The following is a 14,619-nucleotide window of genomic DNA, read 5'->3' on the forward strand; positions in this document are numbered from 1 at the left end:
GAACATTTTGAGGAGGGGAAAGTATACATAAACAAAAAGTCTAAGTGTCACTGCAATTCTCTTTAAAAAGTATTTTTTGTGTTGTCATGATTCTTAAGAGTAACTTTCCAGGACTTAAGCAAAATTCACAAGTACTAAATTCTTAAATTTCAATTGTCCCACAGTGACTGTGAACCAAGTATTAGAAATGCAAAAGCAGGCACTAAGAACATAAAAATGATGGCACAATAAAATTAAATCTTACAGACTACTTTGTTGTATGATTAAGTTTTTTGACTTGGTTAATGTTAAATGAGAGAATAAATTACAGTTAGAGAATAGGCTGCATTTTTACTTCTGAATATTCAAAATAATTAAAAAAGGCAAAAACAAGTTCTCTTTTTCCTCATTTTCTCTAACACTAAATTTTCTATATGTAACTTGCTATTTTTTCCTAGCTTAGAAATTTACCTCCAAGAAATAATATAATGAAAAGATTTATGTTCTGCTCCAGTCTCCCAGTATTGTTTTGATTTAAGTTTAATCTCTGGGAAAAATGAGTCAGACAGGTGGACTTTATAATTATTTTTCTCATTTATTGCAATAAAAAACACTCTAAGAACTATACTCTTTGCTGTTTTTTTAGTTAGTTTATCTGCAACATTTTTGGTAAAAAGTTTATTTCCAGCCCTGGCTGGTGTAGCTCAGTGGATTGAGCAGCAGCCTGCAAACCAAAGGGCTGCCGGTTCAATCCTCAGGCAGGGCACATGCCTGGGTTGCGGGCCAGGTCCCCACTTGGGGACACATGAGAGGCAACCACACATTGATGTTTCTCTCCCTATCTTTCTTTCTCTTCTCCTCTCTCTCTCTCTCAAACAAAAAACCCCACAATGTTTCATCTTCCTTTAAAGATGGAGAAAATAATTGTAAATTATGAATCAATCTGTAATCTTACCTCAGAGATGTTCATAAAACCATTAAGACCAGAAAACAGTAACTCAAAGACATACCACTTAACCCAATACTACTTTAAATCAGAGTTTCTCAACCTGGGTACTACTGACCTGGGGTTAGATATAAATCTTTGTTGTAGGAGGGCTCTTCTATGCAATGTAGGATGTTTAGCAACATCCTTGACCTCAACCAACTACATGCCAATAGCACTCACTCAGTTGTGACAAATAGGAATGTCTTAAGACACTATTAAGTGTCCTCTGGGGATAAATTCACCACCTGTTGAGAACCACTATTTAACAGTATATAGCATTTCCTGCCCCTGGCACTCAGCAGCTAATCAACTTTTATGTGTCCAATAGAATTCTGAAGGAAGTACACAGACTAATAAAAATATTATTTTTAATTGAACAAGGCTTAACTTAAGGCATCACACTGACATCTACTGGCTTGGTACTAAACTGTACACTTGATATATACTGCAAAAATCCCCTCAAAATTGTAAGTAATATAGATGTTATTCTTAGAAAATAGAGCAATTCACTGAAAGCAGTAACGTTAACATCAGAACTATTAGTTCTATTGAAAGCCTCACATATATAATATCAATGGAAACTGTCAGTGCCTTCTTAGTTTTTGATGACTGTCCTTTGGATGAATTGAATTTTAAGTGAATATTTTTATGACATTCATAACACTTGCAAAACTTAAGCAGCATGCTATTTTACGATTTACACTGAAATCTTAAAATACTAAAAAAAAAGTTTAATCCCTAATAATAAATAAAATTACTACAATTTTCTAGGTGTTTTAATAAAAGACATTTTGTAATTAAATACTACTGTCAATTAAATAGATGAACTTTATTGGGGTTAAAACTATAACAAAGTTCATCCTAAAACATTTTGCAATGCAAAATTATTTCACTCAAGGAGTGTTTAATAATTTGAATGCCAGGAATTACAAGCAATTTTCAAAAGCAGAGACTCTCACATTCATAAAACTTTATACATCATTTGAACTAACAGACATTTATACTACTAAAATCAAACATGCATCACTTTCAAACATCTTGTATCATGATTTTTTATATTACATTATTTAACAGCATTCCTCATCACTACATGTATCATCATACACTTGCACCATTCTCCTTGGATTTCTGATCTTTATCGTCACTCTTCACATTATCCTATAAAATACAGGACAAGGGAAAGTATATTTATTAAGTGCTCTTAAATGTAACTATAAAAAAATGAACATTAGTAAACAGAGATACTCTATTTTCCTATCCATGGAAAATGACCCTGAGGGCAACTATGAAAGACATCTTTGAATTCTAAGCAGAATGGTTTCTAATATCTGAGAAAGCCATCTGAACCCTGAGAAATTAGAGGTCCTCAGGAATAAGACTAGCGAAATCCTTGTACTGTATATTTTTCTTCTTCTTGTTCTGAAAGTTAAGATTGTAGAAGATCTCTCAATTACGGAGATTAGTTTACAATGGCACTGAGTTACTAGATACTCTTTTAGTAACAACAATACTAATAAACTGATTTTGAGAGTGCCAAAGAGTTTCTTACCCTGTGCAACAGTAAATGGGTTTCAAAAAGGAGTGAATGGTGCCCAGGCTAGGTGGGCTCAGTCAGTTGGAGCGTCGTTCCATCATCAAAAGGCTGCACGTTTGATCCTGTCACAGTGCATATGGGACTGTGTGTGGGACAGGAGGCAAACAATTGAGGGTTTACCTTTCACACTGATGTTTCTCTCTTGCTCTCTCTCTAAAATCAATATATAAAATATCCTTGGGTAAGGATTAAAAAAAAAATAAAACAAAACTGTTCTTTAAAAAAAAAAAGAGTCTGTACACATAAACTATGCTGATATCCTAATTAAGTTCTTTTTTTTTAAAGGTTTTATTTATTTTCAGAGAGAGGGGAAAGGAGGGAGAAAAGAAGGAGGGAGAAAGAGAGGGACAGAAACATCAATGTGTGGTTGCCTCTAAGGTGGCCCCCACTGGGGACCTGACCTGCAACCCAGGCATGTACCTGACTGGGAATTGAACTGGTGACCCTTGGTTCATAGCTCTTGCTCCATCCGCTGAGCTACATTAGCCAGGGCCCAATTAAGTTCTATAAAATACGAGTATTTTTGGAATTGCTTTGGAACAGTCTGATGAAGAGGGAGAATATTGTAATTGTTTGCTCCTAAAAACCACTAAGAGCTTAAAAACATTAAATTGCCAGAAATAGATTTAAAAACTAAAATAAATTATGAAATGTTGAAAGAAAATTATGAAATTTACAAAACTGCTGACCTTTTGCGAACAGTGTGGATTTCATCCATTACTGTGGATAAGTTTCTGCTTGTCTTATTCAGTTGGTTTTCAAATTGCAAATTCAGTTTTCTGACATCTTTAAGTTTTCTGTAACTGACTAAGGTCCTTTTTAACTTCTCTGAGTTCACCAGAGAGACTTTTGTTGGAATTCTCCAAATTTAATATGGTTTTTCATCTTCATCTGTTAAAAAAAAAAAGCATATATAATTCCTTAAAATGGCCACAATGTCAATTTCAAAAGTTACAAAGCACACTGCAATACTCAATTAAGTTTTATCTACATATTACTTCTAAATCCACGTTCCATTTTTAGATGATTGTACAGATTAGACAGAGTAGCAGAAACTGGTAAAAACTAAGAGGATTAAGAGGATACAACAGAAAAAAAACAACCTGAGAATACACGTGAAGATCTAAGATTAACTCTTATAAAGCTAAGCGGTTTCTAATCTATAATAGAAATGGTCAAAAAGTGAAGTTACATATGTGCTCTAGACTAAAATACATGGTATGACTATGGACATATGTACAGGTATGTGTAAATATAAACAGGTATGTATTCCAAAAGGGTGTTAAAAGTCCTGACATATCATCCAATTCTCTTCCTTACCAGTTTTTTCTTCTAGTAACTGTAGCTTCTGCTCTACTTCAGCTCTTACTTTTTCACTTTTTTCCAATTTTTGCAAAGGCTTCTACATCTACCATCGCACCATTGTACACAATAAGGCCAACGTTTTCTTCCACATCCTTGGATTCTGTTTTACTGTTGGTGTTGGAAGTAACAACCTGTTTCCTATGATATATATAAAACACACCATGTTTTATTTTTCTTTCATTGATAACACAATATATAATGATACCTTCTTAAAAATAATGTACTCAAACCTAGCATATCTTCTTTGTAGTGCTTCAGACTCCTCATGGTTTTCTTCATCTTTGAGGTATCTGTTAATTTCCGGGTAAAAGCAGGATTCACGGAGTACTACTTTATTAAGAAGCTTCTTTACCTGTTATACGAGCAAGTTAAACAAATTTTAAAAATGAAAATAAGTTTTTGACTCCGTTAGAACAAAAACTATATTCTAATTTTCACATGTAATAAACATCAGTGGCATCTGTATTCACAGGTATGCACTCCCACTCAACTTGAGAGCACTTAACCTTTGAAGTGTCTTGTTTAAAAAATCTAACACTGATACAAACACTAACACAAAGTAGATGTACAAAGATGTTTATTACAGCAAGGTTCACAATTCTAAAAAATGGAAAACCAGCCAGCAACTGGGACTAGTTAAGGCAATTATGACACAATATATACCATGTAATACAAGTTAGTCAGAAAAATAATGAAGTGGGTCTCTGTTTTCAGGGTAGAATACCAATGATAGACTGTTAAATGAATAAGTTGTCTATCAATATGTACCAAATGATTTCATTCATACTGAATGGGAACTAGAGAAAGAGAAGGGACATTCAACTTTTTTACTTTACACATTTCGGAAGTGTTTGACTATATTCCTATTACATTTAGTACACATATACTATATTGCTTTCATATTCAAAAAGTCAAGAGATTAAGAAAGTACTTAAAAATGCTTTTCATTTTAAATATGCACAAGATTACCTGAGCCCGAGAAAGATGTAGTCCAAGAGTATAAAGTATTTCTTCCAAATCCTTTTCAAGAAGGTAACCACAATGGCTTTGATCAAAAGTAAAACGAATGCCATTAACAGATCCCTGTTAATTGTGATCATCTGAGTCTTTTCTTTTTCCGAAACAAAATGTAAAAGATATAGTATATATTTTACCCTGAAAAGTGAGAAATTGACACTGTGTCCATATAATAGCAAAAACTGGAAAAGACCTTTACCTCATCTTAGTTCAAATAAGTTGATCTGGTTTATGTGTGTGGGAGAGAAAGGAATAAGACACACTTATTATCGACATAATCACAAATATTAAAATATCAGAATTTTGCTCTGAGTGGTAACATACAGGTACACAAGGACCAATGAACTTGATGACTATGTTATGCTTAATAAGAAGTCTGGATTATGTAAGAAATGGAATGATCACATTATAAAGAATACAGTGAACAATAAATACCTTATCTTTAGAGGGCCTCTCCTTGCAGTACCTGCTGATATCTCTTTTGTCATCTCGTTTGTTTTATTTCTTCTTCATCCCGATCTATAAAATATAGGCAGCAGCACAACAACTCATTAATAACCGATTTTCAACTCCAACAGAAACCAAAAAGTACTTTTCTATTACTGATCAGTTTCAAAACACATTAGCAAAAGGGGGTAGTGAACACACAATAATAATATACAGATAATGTATTATAGAGCTGTACCCCTGAAGCCTATAATTTTATTACCAATGCCACCCCCCATTAAATTCAATTTATAAAAGACATTAGCAATGAATACATGATAAAAATAATTTGGCTTTTGTAAGAAACAATTATAAAGAATAAAAAGAATTTTATAAAGAGACTAATGGGAATAAAAAACCCCGATTTTATTGAACTAAATAGAAAAACTTAATTCTATAAATATTTGGATGACACAGTTCAAAACGTGAATTTAATACATAAAATTGAAAACTATTACACAAATTTAAACAAGACAAGTATATTTTCTAAAAGTGCTAACAGTTCAACACAGTAAACTGACTACAGATAAATTATTGCAAAATCAAGTACATAAAAACATTGAGATGTTCTTAAGAAAATGAAGGCCTAATCGTGTTAACATCCAGATATTCCAGATTGTACTAACATATGATCCCCATGATAAAAGGTAAAAAACTTGAATGAATTTTTCTTTAAAAAAAAAAAAAAAAGGTGAATTTCTAACTGTGGAAATATGACGTGAAATCTGTACTCTAGTAAATAGTCTTGATGAAATTCAAATACCAAAAACTATACTTGAACAGTTCAAGTCACGACCATAACTTTTGTTTTACTAAAGATTTTATTTATTTATTTTTAGAGAGGGGGAAGGAAAGGAGAGAGGGAAACACTGACATGAGAAACATCTACTGGCTATCTCCACATGTGCCCAAAAACTGGGATCCAACTGGCAACCCCCTGCTTTGAGGGATAGCACCCAACCAACTGAGCCACACCAGTCAAGTTATGACAGTAATCTTATTTCTGGATGAGAATACTATCTTTTGTTATTAATTAAAAAATTATAATGCAATTTGTGCAAATTCAAAATATACAAGAAGCTACTGGGAAAAAGTAAACTTTCTCTCCCTATCTCTAGGTTGTGCAGTTCTCGAAGACTTCAGCCATCACCCTCATGTCAAGCACCTTTCCATATTGTTAGAGAACTAATATTAAAGAAATAATCTGCTAAGGGTTGAAATGTAGCCCCTAAAATTCCTATGTTGAAGTCCTAACCCCTAATACCTCTGACTATTACCTCATAAGAAGGGGTCTATACAGAAGCAATCAAGGTAATAAAAGGTCATTAGGATGAACTCTAATCCAATGACTGGTGCTTTTTTTTTTTGTCCTCATCTGAGGACATATGACCAGTATCTTTTTTCTTTAAAGACTTTATTTATTTATCTTAAATAAGAGGGAAGGGAGGGAGAAAGAGAGAGAGAAACATCAATGTGCGGTTGCTGGGGGCCGTGGCCTGCAACCCAGGCATGTGCCCTGACTGGGAATCGAACCTGCAATGCTTTGGTTCGCAGCCTGTGCTCAATCCACTGAGCTACACCAGCCAGGCATGACCAGTATCTTTACAGAAAGGAGAACTCTGGACCCAGAAGATGGCCCCTACAAGCCAAGGAGAGCTTCCTGGAACAGATTCTTCTTCATAGTCCTCAGAAAGGAACCAACCCATTGATTCCTTGATCTCAGACTTTTTTAGGCCAACAGAAGCTGAGACAATAAATTTCTATTGTTTAACCCACCCAGTATGAGGTACTTTATACAGCAGACCTAGTAAACTAATACATCATTCTTTCATGAACCATATTTAAAAACTAAGTAGCCTTTAGCAGTTATTTAATGATCTGTTGAAAAATTTTCAAGAGAAGGTTTGCACCAAAAAGAGCAGAGAACAAGTTTGTTGATAAAATACATTAGAAGATACAGTAAACACTAGAGGTTAAATAGTCCTTACGGTGCTACAAAGATATTCATAAATAGCCCTGGCTGGTGTGGCTCAGTGGATTGAGCACCAGCCTGTGAACCAAAGGGTTGCAGGTTCAATTCCCAGTCAGGGCACATGCCTGGGTTGTGGGCCAGGTCCCTGGTGGGGGCACATGAGGGGCAACCACATACTGATGTTTCTTTCCCTCCTCTCCCCTCTGTCTAAAAATGAATAAAGTATTAAAGAGGAAAAAATATTCATAAATATTTCATACTATATTCCCTTTCTGAACATGCATGAAGTACAGCAACAGGTAAGAAAATATGTGGTGTAACATGCGTAATTTTTTTTAACCCAAGCCCCAAATTTATTTGGCTCCAACATGCTTTATTAAGCTCAATGCCTGTTAATATCATGGGACACTGTGAGAAAGACTGCTTTAGGTAAGATGTATTCAAACAGTAACAATACAGAGAAAACTTTATATTAAAGAGAACATACATGTTAAAACATGCATGACCCTTGATAACATTATATTAAAAGAAGCCAGTTATAAAAATAATAATAAAATCACATATTCTATGATTCTGTTTAACATCTAGAATTAAAGAGATAGAAAACCCAGGGCTAAAGAGATTGTGGAGAAATGGGAGTGACTATTAATGAATATGGGGTTTCTTTTTGAGGTATAATGAAGGTTGTAAAAATTGATAATGGTGATGGTTGTATATGTGAATATTAAAAACCACTAAGTTGTACATTTTTAAGTGGGTGTATTGTATGGTATATAAATTTTATCTCAATAAAGTTTTTATTTATAAAAGGAGATAGGCAAATATAAAGCTGGATAGTGGTGATGGTTTCATAATTCTGTAGTTATTAAAAATCATTAAGTTGTATAGTTAAGATGGGTGAGTTTTGTGGTATGTATTGGCAATGTCAAACTGTTATTAACCAACTGTTCCCCTCCCTGCCAAAAATTGAAAAGTGTCCTGGCCAGGTAGTTGGTTGGAGCACTATCATGTAAACCCAGAGGTCCCAGGTTCAATTCTCGGTCAGGGCATATGCCTGGGTTGTGGGTTCAGTCCTCAGTCCAGCCGCAATCAAGAGGCAACCCACCAGTGTTTCTCTCTCATAACAATGTATATCTCTCCCCGACTCCTTCCCTCCCCAAATCAATAAGCATGTATGTCCTTAGGTGAATATAAAAAACTAATATATTCTATGAAACAAGAATGTGTTTATGTTAAAACACAGTTTTAAACTGTGTTTATGACACAGTTTAAGCACCATGTTCAGCGAAATTTGTTTCCTCAAGTTGAAGCATTAATTACATCTGGAACATATGATAATCAAAAACACACGTCTTGCCCTGGATGGTGTAGCTTAGTGGATTGAGCTTGTGCCTGTGAACCAAAGGATCACCGGTTTGATTTTCATCAGGGCACAGGCCTGGGCTGCAGGCCAGGTCCCCAGTAGGGGGCACATGAGAGGCAACCACACACTGATGTTTTTCTCCCTCTCTTTTTCCCTCCCTTCCCCTCTGTCTAAAAATAAATAAACAAAATCTTAAAAAAAAAAGTCTTGATTTTCTCATCTAAAAATAAAATTACTTAATATAAATCAATTTTTAATAAAAAGTGTTTCTATATAAAAAAATAAAAAGGATTAAAATCAGAGTTCAATGATAAAGTCACCAATAAAAAATGTAAGTAAATAAACTTGAATCATACCATCATCTTCATCCTCAGCTGCTTCTGCTTCCATTGGTCTATTCATCTTGATTATTATCTTCTTCAGTTCATCATCATCTTTAGAATCATCTTTCTTTATCTTCTTTCTGTAATTTAAAATACCTTAAAATCAGTAAGACTTCTCACCAAATATTGAATTAGCCCTCCCCCCAAATTTTTAAGCCACTAATTAACTTGAATAGAATCACATTTATAACTTTCTTGTAACAATCCACGTTTTAAGGATAAAGTGCCATTCACAATATATGTAAATCAAACCATCAGGCTGAGGCTTAAACTAAACAAAAAGAATAAGGTACTATAAAACTAGATACAGATGTTTAAATGGGCTTAATTCAAAGACTTAAAATTTCTAATATACGACAACCTTTTATTTGACTTTACATTTCACTCTTCTGATAGAATTCATCATCATTTGTTACATTCTAAAATTTAGACTAATTGAAGACTTCTGATTACAGACCTTCCTTTCATCTCTATCTTCTTTTTTATCTTTGTCATCGCCTGATTTTCTCAGTTTGGGCTTTGGCTCATCAACTTCATCATCTCTTTCTTCTTTTTTATCTTTTCTCTCATCTTTTTTGCTTTTCTTTTCCTTTTCTTTTTTGTCCTCTTTCTCAGGAAGAGATAATAATGATTTGTATATTCTGACACCAAAATCTCTTTGAAGCATTTCATTGAAAAGTTCTGCAAACAATGAAACCTATAAAAAGACATACGACTTTAATAGAAATATTGAAAAAGACCCAGAAGTAACTTATCAAATAACTTTCAATACAAGAATTCTTACTACCTTATACAATTAATCTTCATCACAAATGCACTTTATTCATTGGCTCAACAAGTTTTTATAAAATGCCTACTGCATACCAGTGACTGTTCTAGGTATTGGGGGTATAGTGTGAAGAAAGCAGATAAAAATCCCAACTTACATGAACTAACAGTGTAGTGAAGAAAAGTATGGAATAATCAAATCGACATCAAATTATAAGAAAACAAGTAGGATGAAAACAGGGACTAAGAAGGCTGTAACCAGAGAAGGCATCTCTGATCAGGCAACATTTTGAAAACTGACTTGAAATTGGTAGGGGAATGCCATATATAGGTACTAGAACAGCATACCAGGCAGGGGAAACCAGTTCAGAATTCTGAACAGGTCAGGGGATTAGGAGTAAGAAGTACAAAAGGTAGTTACAGAATAGCCATGGGGATGTCAAATACAGTATAGGAAGTGGAGTAGTCATACTATGACCCACGGACATGAACAATGGTGGGGGACTGCCTGAGGGAGTGGGTGTGCTGGATGGCAAAAGGGGAAAAATTAGGATGACTGTAATAGCATAATCAATGAAATATAATTAAAAAACAAAAACAAAAACAAAAAACAAAACCCAATCAGGAAACAAGACGATTTGCCCCCCCCAAAACTGAGTAGGAACCATGTATTACTACTATTTGAGTTTCTATGTGTAATGGCCTTAACATACTCATGAAACTTAACAGTATACACTAAACTTCCTATGTAAATATTTCTAAGGCTGTTTTCAACACATTTCATTTCAAATGTTAAATACGTAAACTTTGTCAGTCTGTGCAGTATATTTGGTAAAACACATTAATCAGACTATTTTCCTGATCATAAAGGATAATACAATGTATTCAAATAACTGATGTTATAATCTATTTCCTTTAATTCATGCTGTTGGTTACACATTTTAACTAAAGACCTCTATTTATCAGTAAAATGACTATTAAAGATGTTGAAATTCCACTTTCTCTTAACCATTAGTGTAAACTAAACAAAATTCCCCTTTGGGTAAGTAAATAGCAAGAGATGCCTTTGCTGATGTGGCTCAGTAGAAGGTTATTGGTTCAATTCCTTGTCAGGGCACATGCCTGGGTTGCAGGACAGGTCCCCAGCTGGGGGCATGCGAGAGGCAACCAATCAATGTATCGCTTATGTACTGATGTTTCTTTCCCTCTCTTCCTCCTCCCCCCTCTCAATAAATAAATAAATAAATAAATAAATATTAATAGATAAGTAAAATAAATAGCAAGAGGCATATATGTTCCTTAGAGTTTTCTATTACCTACAATTTAAAAACATTAAAATGTGTTAGATTAGAACAGAAACCTAGAATAGTAACTAAAAGAGCAGAATTAATTTTTCATAGCTTTTCACCTACATGCATTTAAAGGAATACATACATCTAGCATTAATATTAAGCCAGCCTAAGATTTTTAGTTTTAATGATATATTCTTCAAAATTTATGTAACAAATTGACTTCTGCATTCTAATGATTGGTTAATAGGAAACTAACCAGGGGGATATGTTAGATGGGGAGAAAAAAAATAAAAGGATCATTCTGTTAACACAGAGCTGTTTCACAAATTGCTTTGTTTCCATCAGAGTAGCATTAATTTGAGACCCTCTTACAGCATTGGTTAGCTATATAGTTTAAAAGCAGTAGGTAATACCAAAGACTTTTTTTCCTTATTTCTTGAGTGACTACAACATGGTAAGGCACTACTGTGAGTTAAATTTATGGCAACCAGTGATAAAAATAAAAGCATATAGTAGGTAATGTTTAAGGATACTGGCTTATTGGAATCATTAATGTATCAAAATAATAAACATTTAAAAATCTGTAACATTTTATATCAAGACCAATGTGCATGCATTTTGTGTTTTTTAACTGCCTCCATAATCCTCTACAAGAGGGGACCAAAAAAAAAAAATCAGAATTATCAGAACACATCAGAATCAGTGTTCCAGCTGGTGGTGTTATGAGAGGCTGCATTCAGCTTCAGTGAATTGTTTTTGAAGACTCTTTCCACATATCTGCCCATTTCATGATGGGTGATTTACAAGTGCATCTGCTCAAACCATGCTGAGTGTTCAGCAGCTTTTAACCAAAAACACTATGATGCCAGTGCCCCCATCCTCCCTATTCACTGTATCTAACTCCAGACAACTTTTTTTTGTTGCCTTGGATGAAAAAAAGTCCTCAAAGGGAAACATTTTGCCAGTGCGGAAGAGGTAAAACAAAAAATGGCAGAAGCCTTAAAAGGCATCAAAATCGATGAGTTTAAAAATTGTTTTGAGCAGTGGAGAAAACGTCCTGATACATGTATTGCATCAAACAGAGTACTTTGATAGTGAATGAAGTTTAAACATGTTAAGAATACATAATGTTTTATAAACAAATTCCTTTTTTTGGCCCCCCCGTATATGTATACATATTTCTAGTCTAAGCACTTTACTTCATTTTTAACTTACTATTTGGTGAAGTTAAAGTTATTTGAAGTTATTTGACCTTGAGTCAAATAAGTATGACTGATTTTCCAATATAACTTATAAACTAAAACAATGTGAGATGCTGGTAAGATACTAAAATTGAACACGATTATAATTTTATACCAGCTATTATAAAATTAATATTTTGGGATACTTTATACATTGTTTTATTAAAAAATCAAGCAATCATTTATTTAGGGATAAACATCTTCAATTGTTTTTAAAGATCACTTTAAGCTGTATGTTGTAAAGCAACTCTAAAATAATGGTAAAAAGATTCATGTTGAAAGATCAACATCAATTATTTTATCTTAACACAAATTAAATTTTCAATCCCATTAATTGGTATTTTAATTCTATAGTAAATAATAAAGCATTACCTCATTTCCAAGACAGGCAATTGGACTTACATATCACATATCTCCCGATATCCTGATGAAAGAATACACCACTACCTATGAATCAGTCTTAGGAAGGAAAAACTAAACCTGAACCTAAGACTATGATCCAGCTATCAATTAACAGGAAATACAGAGTCCAGAGGAGCATTTAAACCATACTATAGGAATGCAATCTGCAAAAGTGAGTCTGTAGAAAAATCATGTTTCCCCCCCCGCCAAATAATAAACTGCACGGAAAAAATAAACAAAAACAAAAGCAGTAAAAAAGGCCCTCGAATTACCCAAATTACATGGCCCTTGTTTGGATCGCAACTTAAATTTAAGCAGTACCTCAAATGAATGCTCTTTATTATCTTCTAATCTGTAGTCCAAAAGTACACTCAAAGACATAATGCTACAATCAAACTTGCCACTTTTTGCAGCCCAATTTGGATGTACAATAATGGCTGGTTCATCAGGCAAAATATATCTTCTTTCACGACGCTGACGTTCCATTTCCTCTTGACGTTTTCTTTCTTCTTCCTACATATTTGAAATTTTAAGTGAAAGTTAAACTTCCATGCACAATATGTACATACAGTTGACCTTTGAACAACATGGTTTGAACTATGCAGCTCCACCCATATGTGAATTTTTTCAATAAATACCTGTAATGTTTTTGATCTGTGGGGCTAGGAGTCTGCAGATGTGGGGAGGTCAACTGTATGCATTGATTGAAGCCATTTTATTTAGTAGGAGACTTGAGTACCCATGGATTTTAATGTCCAAAGTGGTTCCTGGAACTAAGCAATCCCCCACCGATAGTGAGGGTAATAAGTTTTTGGAGAGTCAGAAAAGTTGTATACACCCTGGCTGGTTTGGCTCAGTCCACTGAGCACCAGATTGGGAACCAAAGGGTCATCAGTTCAATTCCCAATCAGGGCACATGCCTGGGTTACGGACTAGGTCCCCAGTAGGGGGTGTGCAAGGGGCAACCATACACTGATACTGCTCGCCCTCCCTCCCTCCCTCCCTCCCCCTCTGTCTAAAAATAAATGAATAAAATCTAAAAAAAAAAAAACAAAACAAAAAACAAACCCAAACCCTGTTAAATGTTTTCATTTAGTAGAAGGTGCTTAAAAAAAAAGTTGCACACAGATTTTTTTAAAGGTTTTATTTATTTTTAGACAGAGGAGAATGAAGGGGAGAGGAGGAGAGAAACATCACAAAGTGGTTGCCTCTTGTGTGCCCCCTACTGGGGGCCTAGTCTGTAACCCAGGCATGTGCCCTGACTGGGAAATGACCCCATGACCACTTTGGTTCACAGGCTGGCGCTCAAATCCACTGAGCCACACCAGCTAGGGCTGCAATGCAGATTTTTGATCTGAGCAGGTGCTGGCACCCCTAACCCCAATGTTGTTTAACAAATCAACTGGAATCGAATGTATACCAATGTAAAAGAAAAAAATTTCCTGATCTCCTTTACCAAAAATAAGGGCTGAAAAGGGAAGAAAAAGGTTTCAAATTATTAAAGAGATAGGTTTATTCTAATTCTCTTTGGATTTCCTAGAATAAGAAAGGGAGGTTAGGGAGAATACCTATATTAACGTTATATAAATCAGGGGAATTGGGAAAAATACTGGTGTTAGTAGAGTTTCTGGATCTTCCTGAATCTCCACATTAAAAAGAGAGAGAATAATCTAGATACCCAAACCAAAATCCATGCACACTGATGGGAAACCAAGGTAACAAAGTATCTCCATACACCACAATGTAGAAGTGGGTGGGGAAAAAGCCGT

At 34.5% G+C, this 14,619-nt stretch overlaps 1 protein-coding gene across 1 annotated transcript in view; it reads right to left on the reverse strand.

Moving 5' to 3' along the window:
- Window positions 1–1,772: 1,772 nt before the first annotated feature.
- The window catches only part of CCAR1 (cell division cycle and apoptosis regulator 1), a 49,127-nt gene continuing 36,280 nt past the window's right edge, over window positions 1,773–14,619 (reverse strand). The window contains 17 exon segments of the mRNA XM_036027512.1: window positions 1,773–2,127; window positions 3,252–3,355; window positions 3,357–3,444; window positions 3,873–3,958; window positions 3,960–4,029; window positions 4,032–4,064; window positions 4,157–4,169; window positions 4,171–4,278; window positions 4,896–4,982; window positions 4,985–5,045; window positions 5,380–5,441; window positions 5,443–5,462; window positions 9,121–9,161; window positions 9,163–9,190; window positions 9,193–9,227; window positions 9,591–9,844; window positions 13,172–13,363. Coding sequence (XP_035883405.1) covers window positions 2,066–2,127; window positions 3,252–3,355; window positions 3,357–3,444; window positions 3,873–3,958; window positions 3,960–4,029; window positions 4,032–4,064; window positions 4,157–4,169; window positions 4,171–4,278; window positions 4,896–4,982; window positions 4,985–5,045; window positions 5,380–5,441; window positions 5,443–5,462; window positions 9,121–9,161; window positions 9,163–9,190; window positions 9,193–9,227; window positions 9,591–9,844; window positions 13,172–13,363 — 1,344 coding nt within the window. The 3' untranslated portion in view covers window positions 1,773–2,065.

Source organism: Phyllostomus discolor, chromosome 5 (assembly GCF_004126475.2).
Source record: "Phyllostomus discolor isolate MPI-MPIP mPhyDis1 chromosome 5, mPhyDis1.pri.v3, whole genome shotgun sequence".
Classification (NCBI taxonomy): domain Eukaryota; kingdom Metazoa; phylum Chordata; class Mammalia; order Chiroptera; family Phyllostomidae; genus Phyllostomus; species Phyllostomus discolor.